General features: G+C 47.2%; 1 protein-coding gene across 2 annotated transcripts; it reads left to right on the plus strand.

Annotated features, from left to right (window-relative positions):
- Positions 1–2,572: 2,572 nt before the first annotated feature.
- Positions 2,573–18,915, plus strand: LIN7B (lin-7 homolog B, crumbs cell polarity complex component). 2 transcript variants are annotated; one of them, XM_081838289.1, is made up of 6 exons: positions 2,573–3,956; positions 4,817–4,935; positions 6,719–6,790; positions 9,430–9,639; positions 11,036–11,199; positions 13,524–18,915. In XM_081838289.1, the coding sequence occupies exons 1-6, from the start codon at positions 3,926–3,928 to the stop codon at positions 13,543–13,545; spliced, it is 618 nt and encodes a 205-aa protein (XP_081694415.1). In that variant the 5' UTR covers positions 2,573–3,925; the 3' UTR covers positions 13,546–18,915. The 2 variants fall into 2 exon arrangements, with proteins under 2 accessions (XP_081694415.1, XP_081694414.1); XM_081838288.1 differs by lacking the exon at positions 2,573–3,956 and adding an exon at positions 4,072–4,302.
- The last annotated feature ends 4,853 nt before the right edge of the window (positions 18,916–23,768 follow it).

A 23,768-nucleotide genomic window follows, 5' to 3' on the forward strand; every position in this document is an offset into this window, starting at 1 on the left:
TTCCGCTAACCTGGAAGTAGTACCTCGGGTTAAGTACTTTGTTTCAGGATGAGAACAGAAATCGCGCAGCGGTGGTGCGGCAGCAGCGGTAGGCCCCATTAGCTAAGGTGGTACCTCGGGTTAAGAACAGCTTCAGGTTAAGAATGGCCTCCAGAACAAATCAAGTTCTTAACCCGAGGTACCACTGTACTGCTCCATGCACTTTCAAGTATGTCTTTGAAGCTGTGTTGGTAAAGCCCAGAATCCTGTTTTAGTCATATGAAAGCAGAGATTCTAGGAAACCCTAGTGAACACATAACCCTGCTAGCACTGGGCAGCTCAGAAGTTGGAGTCGTGGCTTGGCATTAAGGCATAGAGGTGGCGGCTGAAAGCTTTGGTGACGAGTAGATTACACTAGGCGAGCAGAATCAAAGGCTTTTTGTGCCCTTGCTACCACCTCCCCTGAATACAAAATATATCTGCTAATAGGAATGGTTAGGCTGAGATGGAGGTATTAAGAAATACCTTTTATGATACTTCAGCAGGGGCCTACTTTTCTTGCAGGGTCTTAATATCATTCGTTTAGGGAAGTAGACATTTTCATGGCTCATCGTCCTTTACATACTGCATCTCTGCTGCAGCTTAATTTAATAGGAGGGCAGGCTCCTACAAGCAGAATTTGGCAAGGAGGCAAGCTGCATACAGCTGCTAGCCTAAACTGGTACTGGAGTAGAGAATTGCATAAGGATGCCTGGAACAGTAGCAGAGTGTGTGGGAGAAATCTAGGCTATGAGCATGGGCTGTGGAACTCTTGCTTAGAAGCCCCATCTGCTGGTCTGTGTCTGAGCTGTTTACCATGCTATTTTTCTCTTGTTTGGGAAGCCTGCCACCATGGCAGACTCATTTGTTGGAGAAAAATTGAGTTATTTGCTAGAGAACATTTTTATCCCATATGAAAATCCCACAGGCGGACTAATACACACACACACACACACACACACACACACACACACACACTTCCATGGCCCCTGCCTGATCTACTCACCCAGCTACCAAGAGAGAGTTTGCCTTGCATCTGTTAGTCCTGTTTAGATACCTGCCTGCAGCTTAAAGTAAGTGCTGATTGCAGTGATACTCTTTGAATGTTGACTGACTGCCTGTCAGCTAAGGCATGGGGGTGGTCCAGAGCCTGCCTTACTGTAGCAGCAGACTTGACACATCTGGCAGAGTTGACTGTGGTGGGGTTGCTGCCTTTGGGGAGGTAAAGGGGCACGCGCCCGTCAATCAAGATAGGAAATTGTAGGTCAAGCATTGCAGGAGACAGGCCCATGACCTGGCAAAAGCCTGGAGGAAGAATTTTTTGTTTGGCAGGTTCCCCTTGAGTGAGGCAAAGAGGAGTATGGCATGCACTTTCTACTTGGCCTGTGGCCTAATCTCCCAGCTTTGTAGGTGACACTTAATAATGGCACTAAGTTGTATCTGGGTCGGCAGATAGCAGGGAGTTGAGAAGATGCCCCAGTTTCAGTGGTGGTGGGCCAGGGAAGTTATAGTTCGAATGGAAGGGCTGACCACCATCTGGGACGGAGATGGCCCCCTGTTGCAGCCTTCCTACTCCTTCAGAGGTTACTGGCTCCTCTGGTTTGGTGGTCTTATAAATGAATGCCACAATAGGACCGTGCTCATCCATGACTTAATTGCGGATGAAGGGGGTGCACTGGGTGCCACTGACCTGACTCAGCTGTGCCCATCTGGGTACTCAATACAACACCAGTCTGGACTGGGTCAAGAGAGAGTGTGTTGGCTATCATAGAAACACCATCTCCTTTACCAGAATACCTCTTGATGTAGGGGTGGTCTTAGAGGTCTGCATCTGGTGGTGGGCTCGAAAGACAAATTGGGGGAGCTGCTGGTCTACTGGCCACCCTGTTGCCCAGTGGCATCCCTAACCAAGCTAGCAGAGGTGGTCTCTGACATGGTGTTAAGAGGATCGTAGGACAATAGTCCTGGATGACTTCAGTATCCATGTGGGTTCTGCTGCTGGGCCAGTCATGGTCACATGACAACCATGGGGCTGTCTCATTGGTCCAACATTCGAAGGTTTGGAAGGCCACACCCTTGATGGAGTCTTTACCCCCGAAAGGTTTGGACTAGTAGTGGCAATTTCTTTGCAAGGATGTTGGGTCAGTTCTCACAGTGGCCACCCAGATGCCTGTGGGAAACCCACAAGCAGGACCCAAGCACAAGTTTCTGGAAGCCACCTGCAGTGCCTGCGGAAACCCAGCCAGACGGGTGGGGTATTAGTATTATCTCCAGCAACTGATAATTCAAGGATACTGCTTCTGGAGGCAGAGCATAGCCAACGTAAGTTTATTTAACGCTCTTCCAAGTTGGCCATGACTGCCTCCTGCAACCATGAGTTCCATAGTTTTACTGCACTGTGTGGAGAAGTACCAGTACTTTCTTTTGTCTGCCCATAATCTTTAAACATTCAGCTGCATTGGATGGCCATTGCAGAGAGGAAGAAAAACTTCACTATACACTTCCTCCATGCCATGCATGAATTTGTAAATCTCAATCATGTCACCTCTTACCTCTCCAAACACTGCAACTTTCTCTCATAAGAGAACTGCTCCACCCCTGATCATTTTGGTTGCCCTTTTCTGAACCACCTCCAGCTCTACAATATTGTGAGATGACCAGAACTGTACACTGTATTCCAAATGCCGCACCATAGCTTTCTTTAATATCAGCAGTTTTATTTTTAAATTCCTGTCCTAATGATTCCTGATGTGGAAGTAGCTTATTCACAGCTGCCACCCCAATGGATCAACATCTTCATTAAGCTATCCAAGGTCTCGTTCCTGGTCAGTCACCCCATGAATGTTTATGTGACATGAATTGCATTATGTCACATTGAATTGCATTTGCCATGTTACTGCCCATTCCCTCAGTTTGGAGAGGTCCTTTTAGCGCTCTTCACAATCTCTTCCACTCAGCCCTGTTTCTCCATAACATCTATATCAGGAGGCCTTGCAGGCCCTGGACCAGTCAGTACCTGGATGCACTGATGGGATGAATGAGTGAAAATAAGCTGAAATTGAACCCTGGCAAGATGGAGGCACTGTGGGTAAGTGGTTTTCTTACAGTCGAGCAGAAAATTTTGTTAAATAAAAATTATCCAGGGAGCTAATTTTGGTAAACGTGATTGCTTCCTCCATTTGATCTTCACATCCATCCATCTTGTGCAATAAATGGTGATAGCAGTTCAACCCGTGGGATCTGCATGATTCAGTGGGGAAGAGAAATGGCTCTTGCATCCTGAATTCTGCAATGCAGCCCATCTTGGATGTTGTCTACCTTCCCATATATCCTACTGAAATCCAGCGTGTATAATTTTTATGCTCCAGATAGTTTGTGCAAATGTAACATGTTTGTCAGGTGTTCGCCGTTAGCTTTTCATTACACAATCGCCCACTATAAAAAATACTTGAGACCAGCTGGATAAATTAAAAGGGGGGGAAACGACACAATGAGAGTCACCTGCTGACAGGACCGCCGCTTTCCACTTCGCTCTGGGTGCGAGCTTCAGGAAAGAGGCTTGAAACATTAACAAAGATATTTTCCTGTTCAACGCTTTCCAAACCTGTAATAAACGCGTGCGTAAGGGACTCCTGGGACTTCTGCCAGGAGGTTGGGTTGCGTCCGATTCTTCAAAGGCGCCTAGAAGTGGCAAGTTCAAAGCGCTGATTCACCTGCGATGCGCTTTAATAGCGATGCTAACATCCGCGTAAGGCACTCTCGCGGGGTGGGGGTGGAGAAAAGGAAGTCGCTGCGCATCCTGCACGGGTGGGAGCACGCGTGGAAGGGGATGCAGCGGTGAGCGGATCTCCCTCGTCGCCTCGCGCTGCTGCTGCAACGACCAAGGATCTCGCCGGGCCAGTCCACCATGGTGCCTCACCGGCTGCGGGTCGGACGCGGTACGTAGGTGGAAAAGGAGGGGGGGGGGAATCCGTGGAGAGGCGCGCGCAGGATGATGGCTCCTCCTCGGGCTGCTTCGCTCGGGCGTTTGTGCGGCGCGGCCCGGGCGCATCTCCTGGCCGCGCCGGGCCTAAGCGGTGCACGGGAGGGGGCCGGGCGCCCTCCGCACGTGCCGCGGCAGACACGCGCACCAGCAGCCCAGCGGGCAGGGCTGCGGCGTATCAGGTTGCCAAGCCCTCTTCCCTCCCCTCGCCGCTCTCCGCGCGTTGACGTGCGAGAGGCGGCGGTGGGGCTTCGCCAGAGCGAAGATGGCAGCGCTGGCCGAGCCTCTGGGGCTGGAGAGGGGTAAGCTGCGCCGGCAGTGGAGAAGGAGGGGAGACACGGTCTTGGAGAGGGGTGGCCATCTCCTGGCCGGCCTGGAGTGGGAGAGATCGGCGGGTGGCTGGAAGGGGGAGATTCCCGCGTACATGGAGGAGGAGGAGGAGGAGGATCGGGGCGGATGGATCCGCCAGCTTCGACGCGCGAAAACGAGCAAGAGCCGTGCGCCCTCGCTGCGTCCCAGGGGGATGGCGGGGAGGGAAAAGAGCATCGCCGGGGCACGCGCGGGAAGGCGAGATCCCGCGGAAAGATGGAGGTGGCGGGTGGGTCCTTCCTTCCTTTCTCCCTCCCTTGCTCGGCATGGCTGCTGAGGAGGAGATCGGAGCTGCTTCCTCGCAGCTCGCCCGGATCTTCGCTTTCGCGCGCTCTCCTTTACGCGCGGCGAGAGCGCAAGGGAAGCGCGCGGCGATGTTCGCCGGGGCGGCCCGGGGCTTCCTCCCGCTCGGCTGACAACCCCGCCGCCTCTTCTCCCTCTCCTCAGATGTGGCGCGGGCGGTTGAACTGCTGGAGCGGCTGCAGCGCAGCGGGGAGGTGCCGCCTCAGAAACTCCAAGCCCTTCAGAGGGTGTTGCAGAGCAAATTCTGCTCGGCCATCAGGGAGGTGAGCGAGCGACTCTTCCCGGGTCCTTCCTTGGCAGACGCTTCTCCTTTCCTTCATTTATACTTTCGTCTCTCCTCCCCTCCTCTCCTTTCCCGCGCTCCTTGCCTGGCCTTCTTCCTCTAGACCAGTTCGTCCCCCACCTGTCACTGCGAGTTGCACCTGTGTCACAGCATCTGGCCTCTTGTCACTCCCCTGTCACCCCAACCTTTGTCCTATGTTTGCAATCAGGCAGTGGCAGACTTGGGGCTTTCAAATTTCAGCACAACGCCAAAATTTGGTGCATCTAGCCTCTGGCCCTCCACTCTGCATTATCTCGTGCCTGGATGGCTCAGTTGGTTGCAGTGTTTCCCAACCTTGGGCCTCCAGCTGTTTTTGAACTACAATTCCCATCATCCCTGACCACTGGTCTTGCTAGCTAGGGATGATGGGAGTTGTAGTCCAAAAACAGCTGGAGGCCCAAGGTTCGGAAACACTGGGTTAGAGCACTGTGATCATAACACCTGGATGGGACAGCTGCATTTCAGGGGGTTGGACTAGATGGTCCTCAGGGTCCCTTCCAACTCCATGATTTTTATGATTTCTTGCAGCGCCCACTCAGGCCGGGCAAACCAGTTACACTCCCTAACTCCGCCTCTGAACCAAGGCGGCCCTACTGTTATTTGCTCACCTCAGAGAGCTGATTTGAGGTTTCCTAAAAAGAGCTTCAAATCATTAGTTACTTAGCTTTATTCTTATTTGCGCTTTTAACGTTGGGCAAAGGGGAGAGATGCTTGTGGGATTTTCCTGCCTCAGGTGGCGAAATAACTTGATGGGCCTTGGTGCGCTGTGCATCTTTCATAGGAGGGGGGCTGACACCACTTGCTGCCTCACACAGGAAAATGTCTGAAGTGGCCTCTGTCTGGACTCTCCTTTAAACACTCCTAATCCCTTCTGTATCCCCTCAAAGCCAGTACAGTGGTACCTCGGGTTAAGAACTTAACTCGTTCCGGAGGTCCGTTCTTAACCTGAAACTGTTCTTAACCTGAGATACCACTTTAGCTAATGGGGCCTTCCACTGCCGCCACATGATTTCTGTTCTCATCCTGAAGCAAAGTTCTTAGCCCGAGGTACTATTTCTGGTTTAGCAGAGTCTGTAACCTGAAGCGTCTGTAACCTGAAGCATCTGTAACCTGAGGTACCACTGTATTAGGAAGAAGGGAAGCATCCTTATATGTTTACTCAGATCATAGGTCCCATCTAGAGCATTACAGTCATACCTCAGGTTACAGACGCTTCAGGTTGCGTTTTTTTGGGTTGCGGACCACTGCGGACCCGGAAGTACTGGAACAGGTTACTTCCAGGTTTCGGCGGTCGCACATGCGCAGAAGCGCTAAATTGCACTATGCACAGAAGCACCGAATCACAACCCATGCATGCTAAGACGCGGGTGGCAAACGTGCATCCCGCACGGATCACGTTCGCAACCCGAGCATCCACTGTATTGTTTACACTGGCAGGCTGCAGCTCGCCAGGGATTCAGACTGGGTTATTTCTCATGTCTACTCGGAGGTACTGAGTACTGAATCATAGAAACATAGCACCATGAAAGGAGATGTTCTACCTGCTCTCCCCGCCCCCCGTCTTGTTTCCATGCTCTCTTATCTCCTGTTCAGTCCATCCCATATTTCCATTCCACAGCGGATGCTTCTTTCAAGTATCCTCCTTAGCATCTGTGTTCCAAATGGTATCAACTCTGGACAAATCTCCCTGACCCCCCCCCTTTTATTGTCTCTTTTCTGGACAGGTCTATGAGCAGTTGTACGACACACTGGATATCACGGGGAGTGCTGAAATTCGGGCGCATGCCACGGCTAAGGTATGAGAAGAAACCTGTTGCTTTGCTTCCAGTTGTGTAGGTTCCCACCACCTGCTACGTATTTTGGGAAGTTGTTTGCCTGCTTGTTGTGATTCCTCTTAAAACATGTTAACCAAATTTTGCATGATCAAGCAATATGATTTTGGTTTATGTTTAAATCCAGCCAGATGCCATTTTGAACAGAGGTGGCTGGCTGAACCTTTCAAAGCTGCACTGATTTTAACCAGTGGTTTCAAAACGGTGTTGGTTTCAACTGCAGGTTTCGATACTGCACTATTTTTTAAAAAATCATTCTGTTCCTTAGAATTCTTGTGCAACGCTTGGTCTGAAGTTGCTCCTGACTTTTTCATAGAATTCATATTTCATTCAACTTACTGAATTTGCTGTAATGGTGCTAGATAGCTTTAAAGCAATGTTCGAAATTAGCCAGGCGCGTTTTGCATCTGACTTTCCCAGGTGCCAGGATGGCGCTTGACATCTCCACCATCTGGAGATGCCTGCCTGGTGAACCTTGGATCTTGGCTGTTTTCACACACTAGCAGCACATCCTGTAGAATTAAATCCGTTATATTTTAACTGCACAATCAGAATGAATTTCAGGAACCAACCACAAAGTCGTATTGAAAAATACTGCTTCCGAGCTGTCTCGCCCCAAAATCAACTAAGCATTCCGTTTTGGCGACTGTGACCCTGGTTTAAGGAGCCATTTGTTGCCTAACTTATATAGCTGAGTTTCTAACACTGCTTAAAAGGCTGTGGACCGGCCCTTTCATTAGACAGAGTGAGGCAGATGCCTCAGACAGCTCATTTTCAATGTCACGGAATTACAGCAACCTGATATTTAGTTTCGCTGGGCGTTTTTAAACTATTATTTACTATGCGATGGTTGTACACTCAGGGAGAGGTACCAGTGGGATTTTTGTGCGTCGGGTGTCAAAATAACTTGACCGGCCTTTGGCTGCAAGCACCTTGACGTGGGGCTGGGATGAGGGAAAAACAGCTTAGTCCGGCCCTGATTAAATAGCTTTAGAAGGGGATTAGACCAGCTTGGGAAGCAAAGAGACTTTCAGTGGCTATTAGACATAATGGCTATATGTACCCCTTGGGTCTGGAGGCAATATACCCTCTCAGGGTACCAGTTTGCTGGGAACAACAGCAGGAGAGGGCTGTTTTGCCTTGCTTTTGGCTTCCCTGAAGCACCTGGATGCCCTGTGCTGGAAACAGGGTGGTCAACTGAATGAAGTTTCCTTAGAACTAATATCTGTATTTCAAATATGATGTGAAAATTGCTAGAAATGGGCTGTTTATAAAGTGGTCTCCCTGTGCTCTTCTGCTTGATAGTGTTCTAAAGCGGCTTGCATAAGATGCGTAAAAGCAACAGGAAAGTAGGTTGTCCTTATGTGTGCAAGATTGCAATCTAAAAGGCATGGCACGAAAGGAAAAGATGAGGAGGAGGGAGGAGGAAGTGATGGGGAATACAAGACTGTATGTGTGCCACAGTTTTGTAGGGGTTGGAGGGGGAACACAGAATGTTACTGTAGTTTCAAAATCTAATTTCTGAGATTCTCTGCTTTCATTTCTTTTTTTAAAAAAGCAAGTTTCTAGTCCTTATAGCACCAAATATATGCTTGAAAGTTTGGGGACAAATACGTTTTCCAGTTATTGGAAGTGAGGCTTCAGGGCCCTGTGTAGCGCTTGCCCAAGTAACTTGAAAAAGAAAAGAAAGAATAAGTCTTACAACATAAGTGATGACATGGTAGCTGAGCAATCTGCATAATTTATATGGGGTTGTAAAATTCAGTTTATCTTGGCACTGATTTTATTTACTAATGTTTAGCATGGAATATGCAGAACCCTGGGTAGAAATATGCACATAGGTTAATTTGAGTAATTTGGCAGTGGCTGGGGAAGCCCAGTTAGATAGCCAGCATATAATATAGATGATGATATAATAATAATAATGATGATGATGATGATGATGATAATTTATTATACCCCACCCATCTGGCTGAGTTTCCCCAGCCACTCTGGGCGGCTCCCAATTGAGTGTTAAAAACAATACAGCATTAAGTATTAAAAACTTCCCTAAACAGGGCTGCCTTCAGATGTCTTTTAAAGATAAGATAGCGGCTTATTTCCTTGACATCTGATGGGAGGGTGTTCCACAGATCGGGCGCCACTACCGAGAAGGCCCTCTGTCTGGTTCCCTGTAACCTCACTTCTCGTAATGAGGGAACCGCCAGAAGGCCTTCGGAGCTGGACCTCAGTGTCTGGGCTGAACAATGGGGGTGGAGACGCTCCTTCAGGTGTACAGGACCAAGGCCATTTAGGGCTTTAAAGGTCAGCACTGACACTTTGAATTGTACTCAGAAACGTACTGGGAGCCAATGCAGATCTCTCAGGACCGGAGTTATGTGGTCCCGGCGGCTGCTCCCAGTCACCAGTCTAGCTGCCATATTCTGGATTAGTTGTAGTTTCCGGGTCGCCTTCAAAGAGAGATGATGAGGGATGAGTCAGAAATGAAAACCCGAGGGAATAGGGGCACGAGAGGAAGGGTGTTGCCACTGACTTTTAAAGAAGTCTTCGAAACAGTCCTAAATACTGGTGCAGAGTCTTCTCTGCTTCCTCCCCATATCCAGGCGACGGTGGCTGCTTTCGCAGCAAGCGAAGGCCATGCGCACCCACGGGTTGTGGAACTGCCCAAGACAGACGAAGGCCTGGGCTTCAACATCATGGGAGGCAAGGAGCAGAACTCGCCCATCTACATCTCCCGCATCATCCCAGGGGGCGTGGCTGACCGCCACGGCGGCCTCAAGCGAGGAGATCAGTTGCTGTCGGTCAATGGCGTGGTGTGTATATTGGGGGGCAGGCGATACGAAAGGTTTCTTTTTGGGTGTATGGAAGCGGGATAAGGGTTTGCTGGATGCGGAAATAGATGGGGTGGGTGGAGATCCAAAACAACTCTGGAGGTGCAGAGCGTGCTCAGTCAACTGCGGAATGCTGATTGGCTGATTTTATTTGTGGTTGCACATGTGTTGTTGATTTTATATAGACATAATACATAAAATTGGGAGGCGGGTGGCGCTGTGAGTTAAACCACAGAGCCTAGGACTTGCCGATCAGAAGGTCGGCGGTTCGAATCCCTGCGATGGGGTGAGCTCCCGTTGCTCGGTCCCAGCTCCTGCCAACCTAGCAGTTCGAAAGCACGTCAAAGTGCAAGTAGATAAATAGGCACCGCTCCCGCGGGAAGGTAAACAGCGTTTCCATGCGCTGCTCTGGTTCGCCAGAAGCAGCTTAGTCATGCTGACCACATGACCCGGAAGCTGTACGCTGGCTCCCTTGGCCAGTAAAGTGAGATGAGCACTGCAACCCCAGAGTCGGCCACGACTGGACCTAATGGTCAGGGGTCCCTTTACCTTTAATACATAAAATTACATGGTTTCCAAAAAAACATGTGTGCTGTTCATCTGGAGGTTTACTCCAGCTGATAGTTATTTTTTTCCTTATTATTTATAGATCTCAGGGTGGTTCACAACATAAAATCGCAATAAAATAAGAAATATAGTGGTACCTCGGTTTTCGAACATCTCCGTTGATTAACATTTCGGTTTTCGAACTCCGTAAATCCAGAAGTAACTGCTTCAGTTTTTGAACATGCCTTGGAAGTTGAACGGTCTTCCGGAATGGATTATGTTCGAAAACCGAGGTACCACTGTAATAAAAAGATCAGAAACAAACCAATAATCTCCTCTCCCCAACACATTTTAAAAGGGCATTGGGTGTCAATCAGCCAAAGGCCTGGTTAAAGAGGAACGTTTTCGCCTGGTGCCTGAAGGTGTATAATGAAGGTGCCAGGCGAACCTCCCTGGGGAGAGCATTCCACAGACGGGGAGCCACTGCAGAGGAGGCCCCGTTCTCGTGTTGCCACCCTCTGGACCTCTCAAGGAGGAGGCACACGATGGAGGCCCTTGGAAGATGATCTCAGGGTCCGGGTAGGTTCTTATGGAGACAGGCAGTCTTTGAGGTGTTGCGGTCCTGAGCCATTTAAGGAGAGGGAAAACGGGGCTGGCTTCACACTGCAGCATTTTGCTGCTAGTCCCGCTTGCGTAAATACGTCATTTGAGGCAGGGACGGCTGCTTCTCACGGACCTCAGCAGTGACGATGGGAGGCGAAAGGTGGAGTCTTGAATCAGGAAATGCACTTACTGCTCTTGTGGCGTTGCTTTTCTTCCTTGTTTCCTGCAGAGTGTGGAGGGCGAGCAACACGAGCGGGCAGTGGAGCTCCTGAAAGCAGCCCAGGGTACCGTGAAGCTGGTTGTGCGTTACACACCCAAAGTACTCGAAGAAATGGAGGCGCGCTTTGAGAAGATGCGGACGGCACGGCGCCGGCAGCAGCATAACAGCTACTCGTAAGAGCGGGCTGGGAAATGGGGCTTTCCAACTGGTTCTCCCGGGGGATAGTTTGGGTGGCCAGGGGCAGAAGAGGGCAGGGCTGCCACACCTGGAAGGTGAGATGGCAGCAGGTGTACTGTATTTTTCACTGTATAGAATGCACCTGACCATAGGACACACCTTGTTTTAGAGGGGGAGAACAAGGGAAAAAAAATCTCCCCCTCTCTGCGCAGTGCCCCTTCAGCGAAGCAGCAGGAGAAACGGAGCCCCTCCCATTTCTCCTCCCGCTAAGCTGAAGGGGCACTGTGCACACCGACCCCTCTTGCTCTCCAGGCTTCAGTGAAGGCAACCCAAAGCCTCTGGAGTGCAGCGAGAACGCTCCCTCTGCGCTTCGGAGGCTTCGCATTGCTATCGCTGAAGCCAAGGAGCCTGCATTCACTCCATAAGACACACATACATTTCCCCTTAATTTTGGGAGGGGAAAGTGTGCATCATATAGAGCAAAAAATACGGTAGCTTGAAGCTGGGTGGCTGACAGTGTCAGCTGAGTCACACAAGTCCAGCCATTAGGTTTGGGAGAGAAGTTGGGGTTTCTTTTTGGGACCTGATTTATCCCCATTGCCGGCATCAAATCTGAAATCCCAATGTTGAAATCTTCCTGGTATCTCATCAACATGTGCAAATCTAGAACTGGGGTAAGGAATACATGCTTTGCCTCTGGTTTCTATTAAGCTGTGTGTCCCTATAGAGAGAGGGAGAGAGATCAATATTTGATACTTCCCAGAGAGCGTCTTGCAATTGACACAGTTGGGTGATGGCAAGGGGAAAGGGCAGGCACAGAAGAGAGGAGAAATCCGGGTGCAGAACCCTCAGTATTAATTTATTTAGGGCCATTTATTTTAAAGATATCTAAGGAGTAAATGGCAACTTAAAAAAGCAAACAAACCCAAATTACCAAAAGCAATACAGTCATACCTCATGTTACGTTTGCTTCAGGTTGAGTGTTTACAGGTTGTGTCCAATGGTGACCCGAAAGTACTTGAAAGGGTTACTTCCAGGTTTTGCCGCTCGCGCATGAGCAGACATGCAAAGTGACGTCATGCGCAGAAGCGGCAAATCGCAACCTGCAGAATCGCAGACACGTGTTGCGTTCTGCTCATGTTGCGAACGGGCCTCCGGAACGGATCCCGTTCACAACCAGAGGTACAAGTGTACAATAAAACGATCAATGCAAAGTACTGACAACATCAGTAAAAAGTGCAATAAAGCATGATAATATAATAACAATATTAATATTAATAATTTATTATTTATACCCAGCCACTCTGGGCAGCTCCCAACAGAATATAAAAAACGTCAAAATTAAAAGCTTCCCTAAACAGGGCTGCCTTCAGATGTCTTCTAAAAGTCAGATAGCTGTTTATTTCCTTGACATCTGATGGGAGGGCGTTCCACAGGGTGGGCGCCACCACTGAGAAGGCCCTCTGCCTGGTTCCCTATCACCTTGCTTCTCGATAACATGCAGAAGATGATTGGCTTTAATGATTGGTCAGAGACGAGGAGGAGGTGTCTTCAGAAATTGACTGAAGCAGGTGACCGACAGTAATGCAAAGAGGCAGCATCATAACTATACAATGTTAACCAGGAACCCTTAACCCTTTTAATAGTTATATATGATTTTCAAGCTTACAAAAAATGGTTGTGGTACAAGGAACAGAGGAAATGAACAATGCAAAGTCCTTAGCTCCTCCTCCTCATTATTTCACCATTGTTCAGAAACCAATCGATCTGGTTTTCTTGTCACCCACCTCTTCCTGCCTCTCCCTTGCCATCATCACATCCTAGCTTGCTCTTAGACAAAGGTAAAGGGACCCCTGACCATTAGGTCCAGTCGTGGCCGACTCTGGGGTTGTGGCGCTCATCTCGCTTTATTGGCCAAGGGAGCCGGCATACAGCTTCCGGGTCATGTGGCCAGCATGACTAAGCTGCTTCAGGCGAACCAGAGCAGCGCACGGAAACGCTGTTTACCTTTCCGCGGAAGTGGTACCTATTTATCTACTTGCACTTTTGATGTGCTTTCGAACTGCTAGGTTGGCAGGAGCAGGGACCCAGCAACGGGAGCTCACCCCGTCGTGGGGATTCGAACCGCCGACCTTCTGATTGGCAAGTCCTAGGCTCTGTGGTTTAACCCACAGCACCACCCGCATTAGTTAACTAGAGTGGCCACATGGGAAAAAAAATTAGTCCTTTCTCAGAGTTTTAAGAAAAACTTCTTTTGTGGCTGCCTGCCTCCCTGCTTGCTCTCACAGTTGGTATTTCTTGTCTCTCTTTGTTTCTTCAGATCCCTGGAGTCCCGAGGATAATTTGCATCATTATCTATCTGGTTTGTTTGGGCTGGCCTGCGATTTTTTCCCCCACCCCACCGCACCCTCCCTGATGGTTTTATCTGTATAGCAGGAGACATATTTATCTGCCTTCCTCCTCTTTGCCAGGAGGTGGGCTCCTATGTACAGTATTTATTCTCCACAATCCTCTTATTTAAAGATGTTCTGTGTGAGTGACTGTGTATCTGTGCGAGTCCCTACCCTTTGTGAAACTGAAGAAGGTACCACAAAGCCCCCAAGAGCCTGTTCTTTGCTGCCTATGATGTACAGGGCTATAAAAAATTAGAGGAAAATGGAAAGCTCCAACGTATAATGCCTCTCCTCTAGGGATGGTTTCATTTCCATTGCGGGGTGAGGGGTCCCCTCTCTAGCCAGCCTCCCACCATAATAATAATAATAAAAATAAAATTTATTTATATCCCGCCCTCCCCAGCTGAAGCCAGGATCAGGGCGGCTAACATAACAACAATAAAAAAGTGCAACATTCTAAAAACAATTCATTATAAAAATTAATTAAAATCAAATTGATGGCAACCATTAAGCTAAAGTTCTGTGAAGATTGCCAAAGGAGGGAGTCAGGCTGCGCCCTGACCAAAGGGCTGGTGGAACAGCTCTGTCTTGCAGGCCCTGCGGAAAGATGTCAAGTCCCGCAGGGCCCTAGTCTCTTGTGACAGAGCGTTCCACCAGATCGGAGCTGCAGCCGAAAAAGCCCTGGCTCTGTTTGAGGCCAGCCTAACCTCTCTGTGGCCTGGGACCTTCAGGATGTTTTTATTTGAAGACCGTAAGTTCCTCTGTGGGACATACCAGGAGAGGCGGTCCCGTAGGTACGAGGGTCCTAAGCCGTATAGGGCTTAGACACAGAAACGCCAACACTGATGAGAAGGCGTGGTGTAGCCCTGGCTTTGGACCTGGGTTCAAATCTACCTGGCTGACCATATCACCTGTCCCTCTCTCTCCTCAGCCTAACCTACCTCACAGGGTTGTTGTGAGGACAGAACAGTGAAAACCCATGTTTGGTGCCCTTGAGTTCCTTGGGATATCTTGCCAATTAATACTGATAAGAGCCTTGGAAGGAGAGAACTGTCCCAGGACTCTAGGGCTACAACTTTACCAAGCCAAACCATTTTTTTTTCTATAGCAACCCATAGTAGAATGTGATTTTTTAAGAAAAAAAGCAAAACAAGGTTGGATATGGATGTGGGAAATCACAATAATTTCAGCTGCAGAGCTCACTGGCGATCTTTGGGTAAACTTGTGTAAACTCAGCCTCAGTTCTCCCATCTGTAAAATGGGGGCTGGAACGGCCTCCCTCGCAAACTTGCTGTGAGGATTAATGAGATAAAAAACAGCAAAACGCCAAGGAGTTTTATGAATAACACGACGTGTATGTAAATAATGTCTGTCCAGATTATACTAAGTAAGAAAAGATAATCCCCCTTACCCCACAACAATCACAACAGACCTCTATTTTAGATTTCTCTTAACAGGCCTCTAAATGACTATCCTGTCCGCAGACAGCTTTCCGGGTCATGTGGCCAGCATGACTAAACCGCTTCTGGCGCAACGGGACACCATGAGGGAAACCAGAGCGCATAGAAACGCTATTTACCTTCCCACCGCAGTGGTACCTATTTATCTACCTGCACTGGTGTGCTTTCAGTTAGTTACAGGGGCAAAAGCTCCATCAGAGCGTTGGCAGAAAGGGGAAAAAATCAGAATGAAATAAGCTGCAGTGCAGTTTGACCCTTTGACCAGCAGGTGGAGCACTTAATGAATCTCTGGTCAGGATTTGTGAAAAAGTAATGTTTAGGTGAATTTTGGGGAGAAGTTGTGGCTCTAGCTGCATAATAATGATTTGAGAATGCTTACATAAAATATCATGGCTCCCAGCCCCATCAGAATGCGAAAGCCTGTAGTTTTCAGCTGATCCATGCTTTACTTGAAGTCACCTGATTGCTTTAGTCTGATTTAGTTGGCATGGGTCAGAGAAACCCACTGTTACTTGTCGTGACATTCAGAAAGCCAAGCCAAAGAGTTACCGTATTTTTCTGTGTATAAGACATCCCCATGTATAAGACCACCCCAATTTTTTGAGCCCCAAATTAAGAAATAATTAATTGCAACATGTATATTGATGACCCCCAATTTTAAGCTTTATAAAATTGGGGGGGAATATAGACTTATACATGGAAAAATACAGTATGTGCAAAAAGGTCTCCCAGGCTGGGAGTTGGCACAGGTTTGCGTGAAATCTGCCTTTTTCATGTGTCAATGGGGTGCAGTTTAGGAAGAAGACCCATAACTCAGTGGGTACAGCCCATGCTTTGCCTGCAGTAGTTAATAATAATGACAATAATTTTATTATTTGTACCCCGCCCATCTGACTGGTTTGCCCCAGCCACTCTGGGCGACTCTTCCAGGATAGCTTCAGGCCCTGGTGTTTTTCAGCTGAAAGGATCGGATGAGACCTGAGACACAGGAAGAGCCATTGCCGGTCAGAATAGACAACACTGTTATGCTAGGCCGGGGATGGGGGAAGCCCTCTATTTGTTGCCGAACCACAACTCCCAAAAGCCCTTGCCAGCATGGCCACTGCAGGGGTGGATGGTGGGAGTTGTAGTTCAGGAACACCCAGAGATGTTTCTGCATGCCTGATATAGAGGACTGCAGGTTCTCCACCCAGGCCTAGATGGACAAAATTGTCCCTGACCTTGTGTGAGGCAGGTTCTTCGCAGAAAACGAAGCGTGCACTAGCGAATGCCTCATGTTGATAGGCTCTGCGTGCAAACAAAATAAAATAAATCTCCCAGGTTGGGAACAGATGGACGAAAAGCCTCTGCCCCTGTTGTAAGGCGACTTCCTAATTTACAGCGAAATAGGTAGCTGAGCAGGCTGTTCAAACTAGTCTTTCATTTAATCCCAAGAGCACACCTGTATGCTAAAATGCAACTCTGAAGAGTTGTCCAGCTCTTGTGTTCAGTCCAAGCTGGTTGTATTTACGACGGCAAAATGTGTCAAATTTCAAAAATTTAAAAAGAAATATTTTCCTGGATGCTGGGATTCGATAAAATAATCCAAAAGGAGTGTCAAATCTCCTTGTAAATGCCTAGATTTATTTGAATACGGTGTTGCTTTTTTCTGGATCGGTTCTCTGCATACAGTACTTCCCCTGAGCTCAAATGAAAAACTGAGTTTTTTCCAAAAACACCCCTCCTTTCAAGTTGTACTTCTTCTCAGAACTGGGATCCACCCCACGTATGTGCAGAATATGGGCTCAGGGCCAAGCCACAGACTTGACATGCTGGTTTTTTAAAATGCAGGTTGCATCAGCTTTGAGGGGTGGGGGCAGAGGGTGCTGATAATTAACAGGATTAGTGCAGGCATGGAGAGCGAATTCCTCCCATGTCACAGTCCGGAGGAAAATCTTCTGTAATTGGGGCTGTAAACCAGAAGTTTATGCAGGAGTTACGTTCCGGCGATCGCGTCTAAAAGCCAGAGTTGCGTATAGTCAAAACACATTGGTTTCAGTGGTGCCTGGGATTCCCAACGTCATTTTTCCTGGAACCCTGCGCTCTTTTTAATTTTTCCCCACACGTGTAAAACTTGAAGGTGCACAAGTTAAAGGTTCACAAGTGGTGGGCTCACTTCATCTGCTTTTGGAGGATGATGTTTTTACCCCTCATCTTCAACAAACTCATGCCATGTTCAAGAGGGCTTTGCTTCAAGACTGCTGCATGGGAGGAAAAGGTTAAATTTCCTTTCTACATCTGCTCTGATCCTGTTAATTATCAGCCCCCTAAGTATGCTGATAGGATTTTGTAATTAACTTGCATTTAAAAAAAAAAAAATTTGCAAAAGGCTTTTAACTTCAGGTCTAGTTTGGCTCTGAGAGGAGGTCATGAAAAGAACATATGCTTTAGTGTCTTAAAAAGCAAATACCGTATTATTTGCTCTACAAGACTCACTTTTTCCCTCCTAAAAAGGAAAGGGAAATGTGTGCGCGTCTTATGGAGCAAATGCAGGCTGCGCAGCTATCCCAGAAGCCAGAACAGCAAGAGGGATTGCTGCTTTCACTGCGCAGCGATCTCTCTTGCTGTTCTGGCTTCTGAGATTCAGAATATATTTTTTCTTGTTTTCCTCCTCCAAAAACTAGGTGTGTCTTGTGGTCCAGTGCATCTTATAGAGCGAAAAATACGGTAAATACAACTTTTCAGGTCCTGGCTATTGATGCTCACAGTCTCTGTTGGGGGTTCCTTGGATTCATGCCTTTGCTCAGTCTGTCCATTGGTTTTGGGTTTGTTTAAAACTCTGTATTCCCATCTCTGATCAGCATATTCCTGTGACATGTTTCACGGCACTCCCAGGCTTCCATTTTTTAAAAGCAATTTGCCATGCACCACGGAGGCTGGATGAGTGAGAACGCAAGCTCAGAGGCTCCCTTGGACTCGTTGGCTCTTCAGATTGCTGAAACGGTCCAGGATGCCGTGCCATGGTCAAGAACGAGAGCGGCGAGCCCAGTGTTTCCCAAACTTGGGTCTCCAGCTGTTTTTGGACTACAACACCCATCATCCTTAGCTAGCAAGACCAGTGGTCAGGGATGATGGGAACTGTAGTCCAAAAACAGCTGGACACCCAAGATTGGGAAACACTGGGCTAGCCCTGTGGCTTCCCAGATGCGATTTGACGCAGCTCCCATCAGCCTTAGCTGGCATAGTAAATGGGACTTGTAGTCCAGGAATATCAGGAGGTCTACAGGTTTGCCACACTTGATTTAGAGCAGTGGTGGCCAAACTTTGGCCCTCCAGCTGTTTTGGGACTACAATTCCCATCATCCCTGGCCACTGGTCCTGTTAGATAGGGATGATGGGAGTTGTAGTCCAAAAACAGCTGGAGGGCCAAGTTTGGCCACCACTGATTTAGAGGGACAAAATAGCTTGCTTGTGGCATTAAGCTCCCCTAATAATACACTGTTGTTGGGGAGCACATGCAACACTTCGCCATTGCTAGAGTGGGGTGCAAATATCTTTTTCCTGACCCAGTCAAACCCCCACCCCACCCCGCCTTGCCCAAAGGCTCAGCCAAAAGTGTTGTGCTCCTCCTAATAGCTGATTAACCCTCTCTAGGAAAATCTGTCTTCCTTTAGCAGAACCCCATACTTCAATGGGCTTTTTTGCCAGCTACCTGGTCCCCATGGGTGTCATGTGATTATACCACTAGCAGGTCACTGGTTGATCAGCGCTGTAAGGGAAGAGTGACAGGGAACTCTTGTGTAAGCTGTTCCAAAAGAAGAGTGTGATTTAAGTGTAATACATCAATAAACTAGTAAAGCACAGTGTTTGAGAAGCCTCACTTCGTATTACAGTCTGTTTTTGCATCTCTCTCCCCCCGCCCTTTCTGCTCTTTAAAATGGGTGTTTGTTTGTTTTTCAAGTAATTTTTTATTGTTTTCCTTACATATTCTTTTCCAACAAACCATATTAATGCCATACATTCCCTTTGACTCTGCCGAGTCGCGACTCCCCTCCCTCCCTGGGTGTTTGAACCTTAGTTGGAGAATGATTATGCAAATGTACACACTAGGGTTGGGCGATTCCTGGTTTTCAACATTGTAATATATATCACCTGCTAAACATGGCAATATACAGTGATACCTCAGGTTAAGTACTTAGTTCGTTCTGGAGGTCCGTTCTTAACCTGAAACTGTTCTTAACCTGAAGCACCACTTTAGCTAATGGGGCCTCCCGCTGCCGCTGTTCTCATCCTGAAGCAAAGTTCTTAACCCGAGGTACTATTTCTGGGTTAGCGGAGTCTGTAACCTGAAGCGTATGTAACCTGAGGTACCACTGTAATGACATATCACGATGTCTGAAGTAAGGATGGAGCTATGTAGATGTAGAGGCGTTGGCTGGCTTCACGGTTTTCCTCACATTGTGATTTTTGTGTAGCGCGCACACACAGACACACAATTTGTGATATATTGCAAGGTCAAAGATTATGAAACCAATATCACAATATGGACTTCAAACCAGTTTTGGACGCTATATTGCCCATCCCTAGTACACCCCCAGCTTGGTTCTGTGTCACAACACTCAAGGCATTTGTTACATCAAGGGCCTCTCTTCTCTCTGCCAATAATATGTGGTGTTATGGTGCTTATCATACACAACTATGCCCTTTGCCATAGAAGAAATGTTGGAAGATTTGATTCCAAAGCAGACTAGATGAAATATTGGCAAACTTGGTTTCCAAAGGCACTTTTCTGTCAAGTTTGTTGGTTCGTTCACCATTCACAAAGAAAACCTAATACTGTACAATTAAGTGACATAATTTAAGATATTAAAACTGCATTGCAAGTATTAAAATACAGCATCCAGCTAGGGCAGATCAACATAACGAAACCTCTGGGACTAAATATCAGCAGAGGCCTGAGAATATGCCAAAATCAATAGTGTCTGTGACTATCTGAGCCTACAGAGAGGGGCCAGCACCGAGAAGGCCTTCTGTCTGATTACTACCAATTTTTTCTCCAAAATGGCACAACCAAGAGAAGTCTCCTCAGCTGATCTTAGTGAATGAGAAAGGTGATGCTGCAGGTAACCTGATTGCCAGTTGAAGGGCTTTGTAGATCAAAACCTTAAACTGGACCCAATAGCTTATTGGCAGCCAACAGATGTCTGCAAGGTCAAGGTTCATAAAAACAGTGGCTAGGGCTTTATGGCTGGCAGAGCACCCCCTACTGGGTTTCTGGTGTATTTACACCTTTAGTGCCTTGCTGGCGCTGCATTCTGTTTGTGGCCATTCCAGGAGTGTGTGTAAGCATTTTCATGGTACGTGTATCTCGGAATAGAGATGTTGCTTTAGCCATCGTAGGTGCAAAATCTGTTTCACCAGCGGCTTTGTCCTGCCACATTACTGAGTTGATATATCTGGTTTGGGCAATGGGATCCTGGGTACATACACGATGGAAGTGCCCCAAGGTGGTGGTAGGATCCTGGGAACACGGTGGGTTTTTATCTAGGGAAAAACGGTTAAATGTATTTTTTTTAATTATTAAAAAAAAAACAGCTAAAATATATCCTGTCATTTGGCCTTCAATAAGGTGCACAAGGCAAATTTTAACATCAAAACAATATAGAAAGATATAATTTGGCAAAATATTTGGACTTTATGATATGTATTTGTATAATTTGGAATATTTAATGTGATTGGATTGGATTGTTAAAATGGAAAACTTAATAAAAAGTATTATAAAAAAGAAACAATATAGAAAGCAAAACGCTAACATCAAACACACACAAAATGGAGCACTGTCTCACCTAACATAAGCAACAACTAAAATTGGGGAGCAATCTCAGAAGTCTGGGAGAGGGGATCTTTCCTAACAATCTGAATGCAATGGAGTTGGATGGACTCCCTTGGAAATAATTCCACAGGGAAGATTTCTGGCAGCTATCAAACTGAGCTTAAGGCAGCCCCTTACATGTCACCAGAAGAGGATGGTTATTTGCTTAAAAAGTGCATATGCTGATTTTTGTGTTTAGAAATAATTACTATAATTGTAAATAGAAATACAGAACACCTCACTACCACAGAGAAAGCTGTGACCTACATGCGTACTAAGTTTGCTATTTAGGAACTCAATGGGCAACTTCAAGGCTCCTGAGCTCTGTCTTGTCTTCAAAGGGCACAACTCGGTGCACACCCCTGCTTCCTCCCTCATCACCATCTCCAAACTTGAGATTTCATTCAAAAACAGGGAGGAATGGTGATGGACTATATGGAATTGGCTGAGATGACTGGCAGAAACCGGGACCAAGGAGAAGAGTCGGTGGAAGAAGATTGGAAAAAATTTAAAGATTATTTACAGAAATATTGTAAAATTAAGGACTGTTAGAAAGATGTTGGAAAAAGAAAATTAGGTGGTTTTGGTAGAAATGATATAAAGGATTAAGTTAAAATGAGTTGATGAAATTGATGAAAGTAAGGACGTTAACTATAAATATATTAAATTAAATTATTTACTGTAAATGAAAATAAGGTGGGAAGGATTTGCTGAAAAAACGATTTGAACTAGAATACAAAATTGGGAGGTGTGAGGAGGTCAAGAAAATAAGTAAAGGAAGAAAGTTATGTAAAGGTTTAATCTGTTCTTTTTTCTTTTTTAAGTGAATGCATTTTTATTTTTTATTTCTTTTTTCTATGTTGTTGTATTCTTTTTTTGTATTTTGTATTATTTTCTTTTTTTCTTTTTGTAACTCTTAAACTCGGAATAAACATTATATATAAAAAAACAAAAAACACCAAAACAGGGAGGAATGAGACATGCTCCTCTGTTAGATCCCATTCATGAGGCATCAATTGACCATCCTGGTCCATTCATCAACAACCCATTTAGCAAAGGAATGGTCAGTCAGCAACTGAAATTATATGTTTCAAATTACTTAAAACAATGAAACCTTCGGTTTGCTGGATGATTTTGCTAAGAGTAAACCAATGATAAATATACTGAGCTCTTGCAGTCGTGAGCTGATCCCAAAGTGTTTTGCCTTCATCTTGCAAGCTCAGCTATTGGGAGAAGTCTCATCTCATCGTTTAATTTAATCCCTATAACATTTAGTATGCTTCAGTGATCACTGTGAAATTGACCAAAACAAGGATGGCAAACTGGCCTTCAAATTCTCAGCAATATTTTTCAAGGCTTGCTTTCGGATACGTTTAAATGGTAAAGAGAAGCAGCATGTTTTATGCATGGCAAAGGCATAGATCCCTTTGCTTCAATTTTTAAAGGTTCTGATCTGTGCTGAAAATATTGCTTAGTTATCAGTTGCTCCTTTATTACGTTCTTAAGTAAAGGAATGAGTGCCTTTGGTATGTGAACCTAGTAGAGACCCATTGGTTTATTTGTTAATAGTAAGTCACTTGAGGTTGTAGCCAACTAAGTTATTGTTGGCTTCTGTCAGCCTCAAAAGACAATGGAGTGCGCTTCTGGGGGTGAAACTGCTGGAGAATCACAGCGCCTGCTGTGGCTGCTGCAGAGACTGGTAACTTGTAATTGCTGCCTCCGGCATTTTTGCTGCATTAGCAGAAGCAAAGTGAACTCTCTGGAGCACAAGCCTGAGCAACATTTATAGGGATCCTGGGGTGCCCTGACAAGATCCCCTCTCTGCCTCACTGCCATGTTCCAAAGGAAAGCAGAGCAGTGGCGTAGCGTGGGGGTGCAGGGGGGGCCAGCCGCACCGGGCGCAACATCGGGGGGGGGGCACGCTCACACTCGCAGCTCTCTGCCCCTACCTGGCTCACTCACTCTCTCTCACTGCAGTGCTGGCTGTGCGAATCCGATCCGAGCCACCGGGTCGCCGCCCACTGTGGAGGGGGTGGGTGCCAGGCGTGCGGTGCAGAGAGAGAGCGAGGGACTATCTGGGGGAGGGACAGTGCAGCGGCCGCCCAGCGCAGCGCTGAGCGCAGGAGAGAACCACACCAGACCAGACCAGGCAGCAGCAAGAAGAAGCTGGCAGTGGCGGCAGGTTAGGGGTTAGGGGGCGCAAATTACTTGCTTTGCCCCGGGTTAGGGGGTGCAAATTACTTGCCTTGCCCCGGGTGCTGACAACCCACGCTACGCCGCTGAAGCAGAGCAAAACAGTGGTACCTCGGGTTAAGAACTTAATTCGTTCTGGAGGTCCGTTCTTAACCTGAAACTGTTCTTAACTTGAGGTACCACTTTAGCTTATGGGGCCTCCCGCTGCTGCCGTGGCACCGCCGCGCGATTTCTGTTCTCATCCTGAAGCGAAGTTCTTAACCCGAGGTACTATTTCTGGGTTAGCAGAGTCTGTAACCTGAAGCGTATGTAACCTGAGGTACCACTGTACATTTGGCACCAGCTTGGCTCAGGAGTTGCTGGAAGGAGGCGTACAAGGCGCCATCTAACCATCGTAGGGAATCCACTCTGGATAAGTGATAGACCCTTTGAAATGAATAACCTGAAATATAGGGACTCCTGAGGAATAATCATATGTGACCTAAAACTGGGGTGTGGATGAGCCGAGGCCAACTTATTCCTACCCAAAATGGCACCCCAAGGTGCGATGGTTGGAAGGTTTCTGTCAGTGAACCAAGAGGGTCCCCCTACTGAGGAAATCCTGGCTTTTAGGTTCCTCTGGCAAATACCAGTTCTTCATTAAAGGTTCCCGTGTTCCGATATCCTTC

Source organism: Podarcis erhardii (assembly GCF_964252035.2).
Source record: "Podarcis erhardii genome assembly, chromosome: 13".
In the NCBI taxonomy this organism is placed as follows: Eukaryota; Metazoa; Chordata; class Lepidosauria; order Squamata; family Lacertidae; genus Podarcis; species Podarcis erhardii.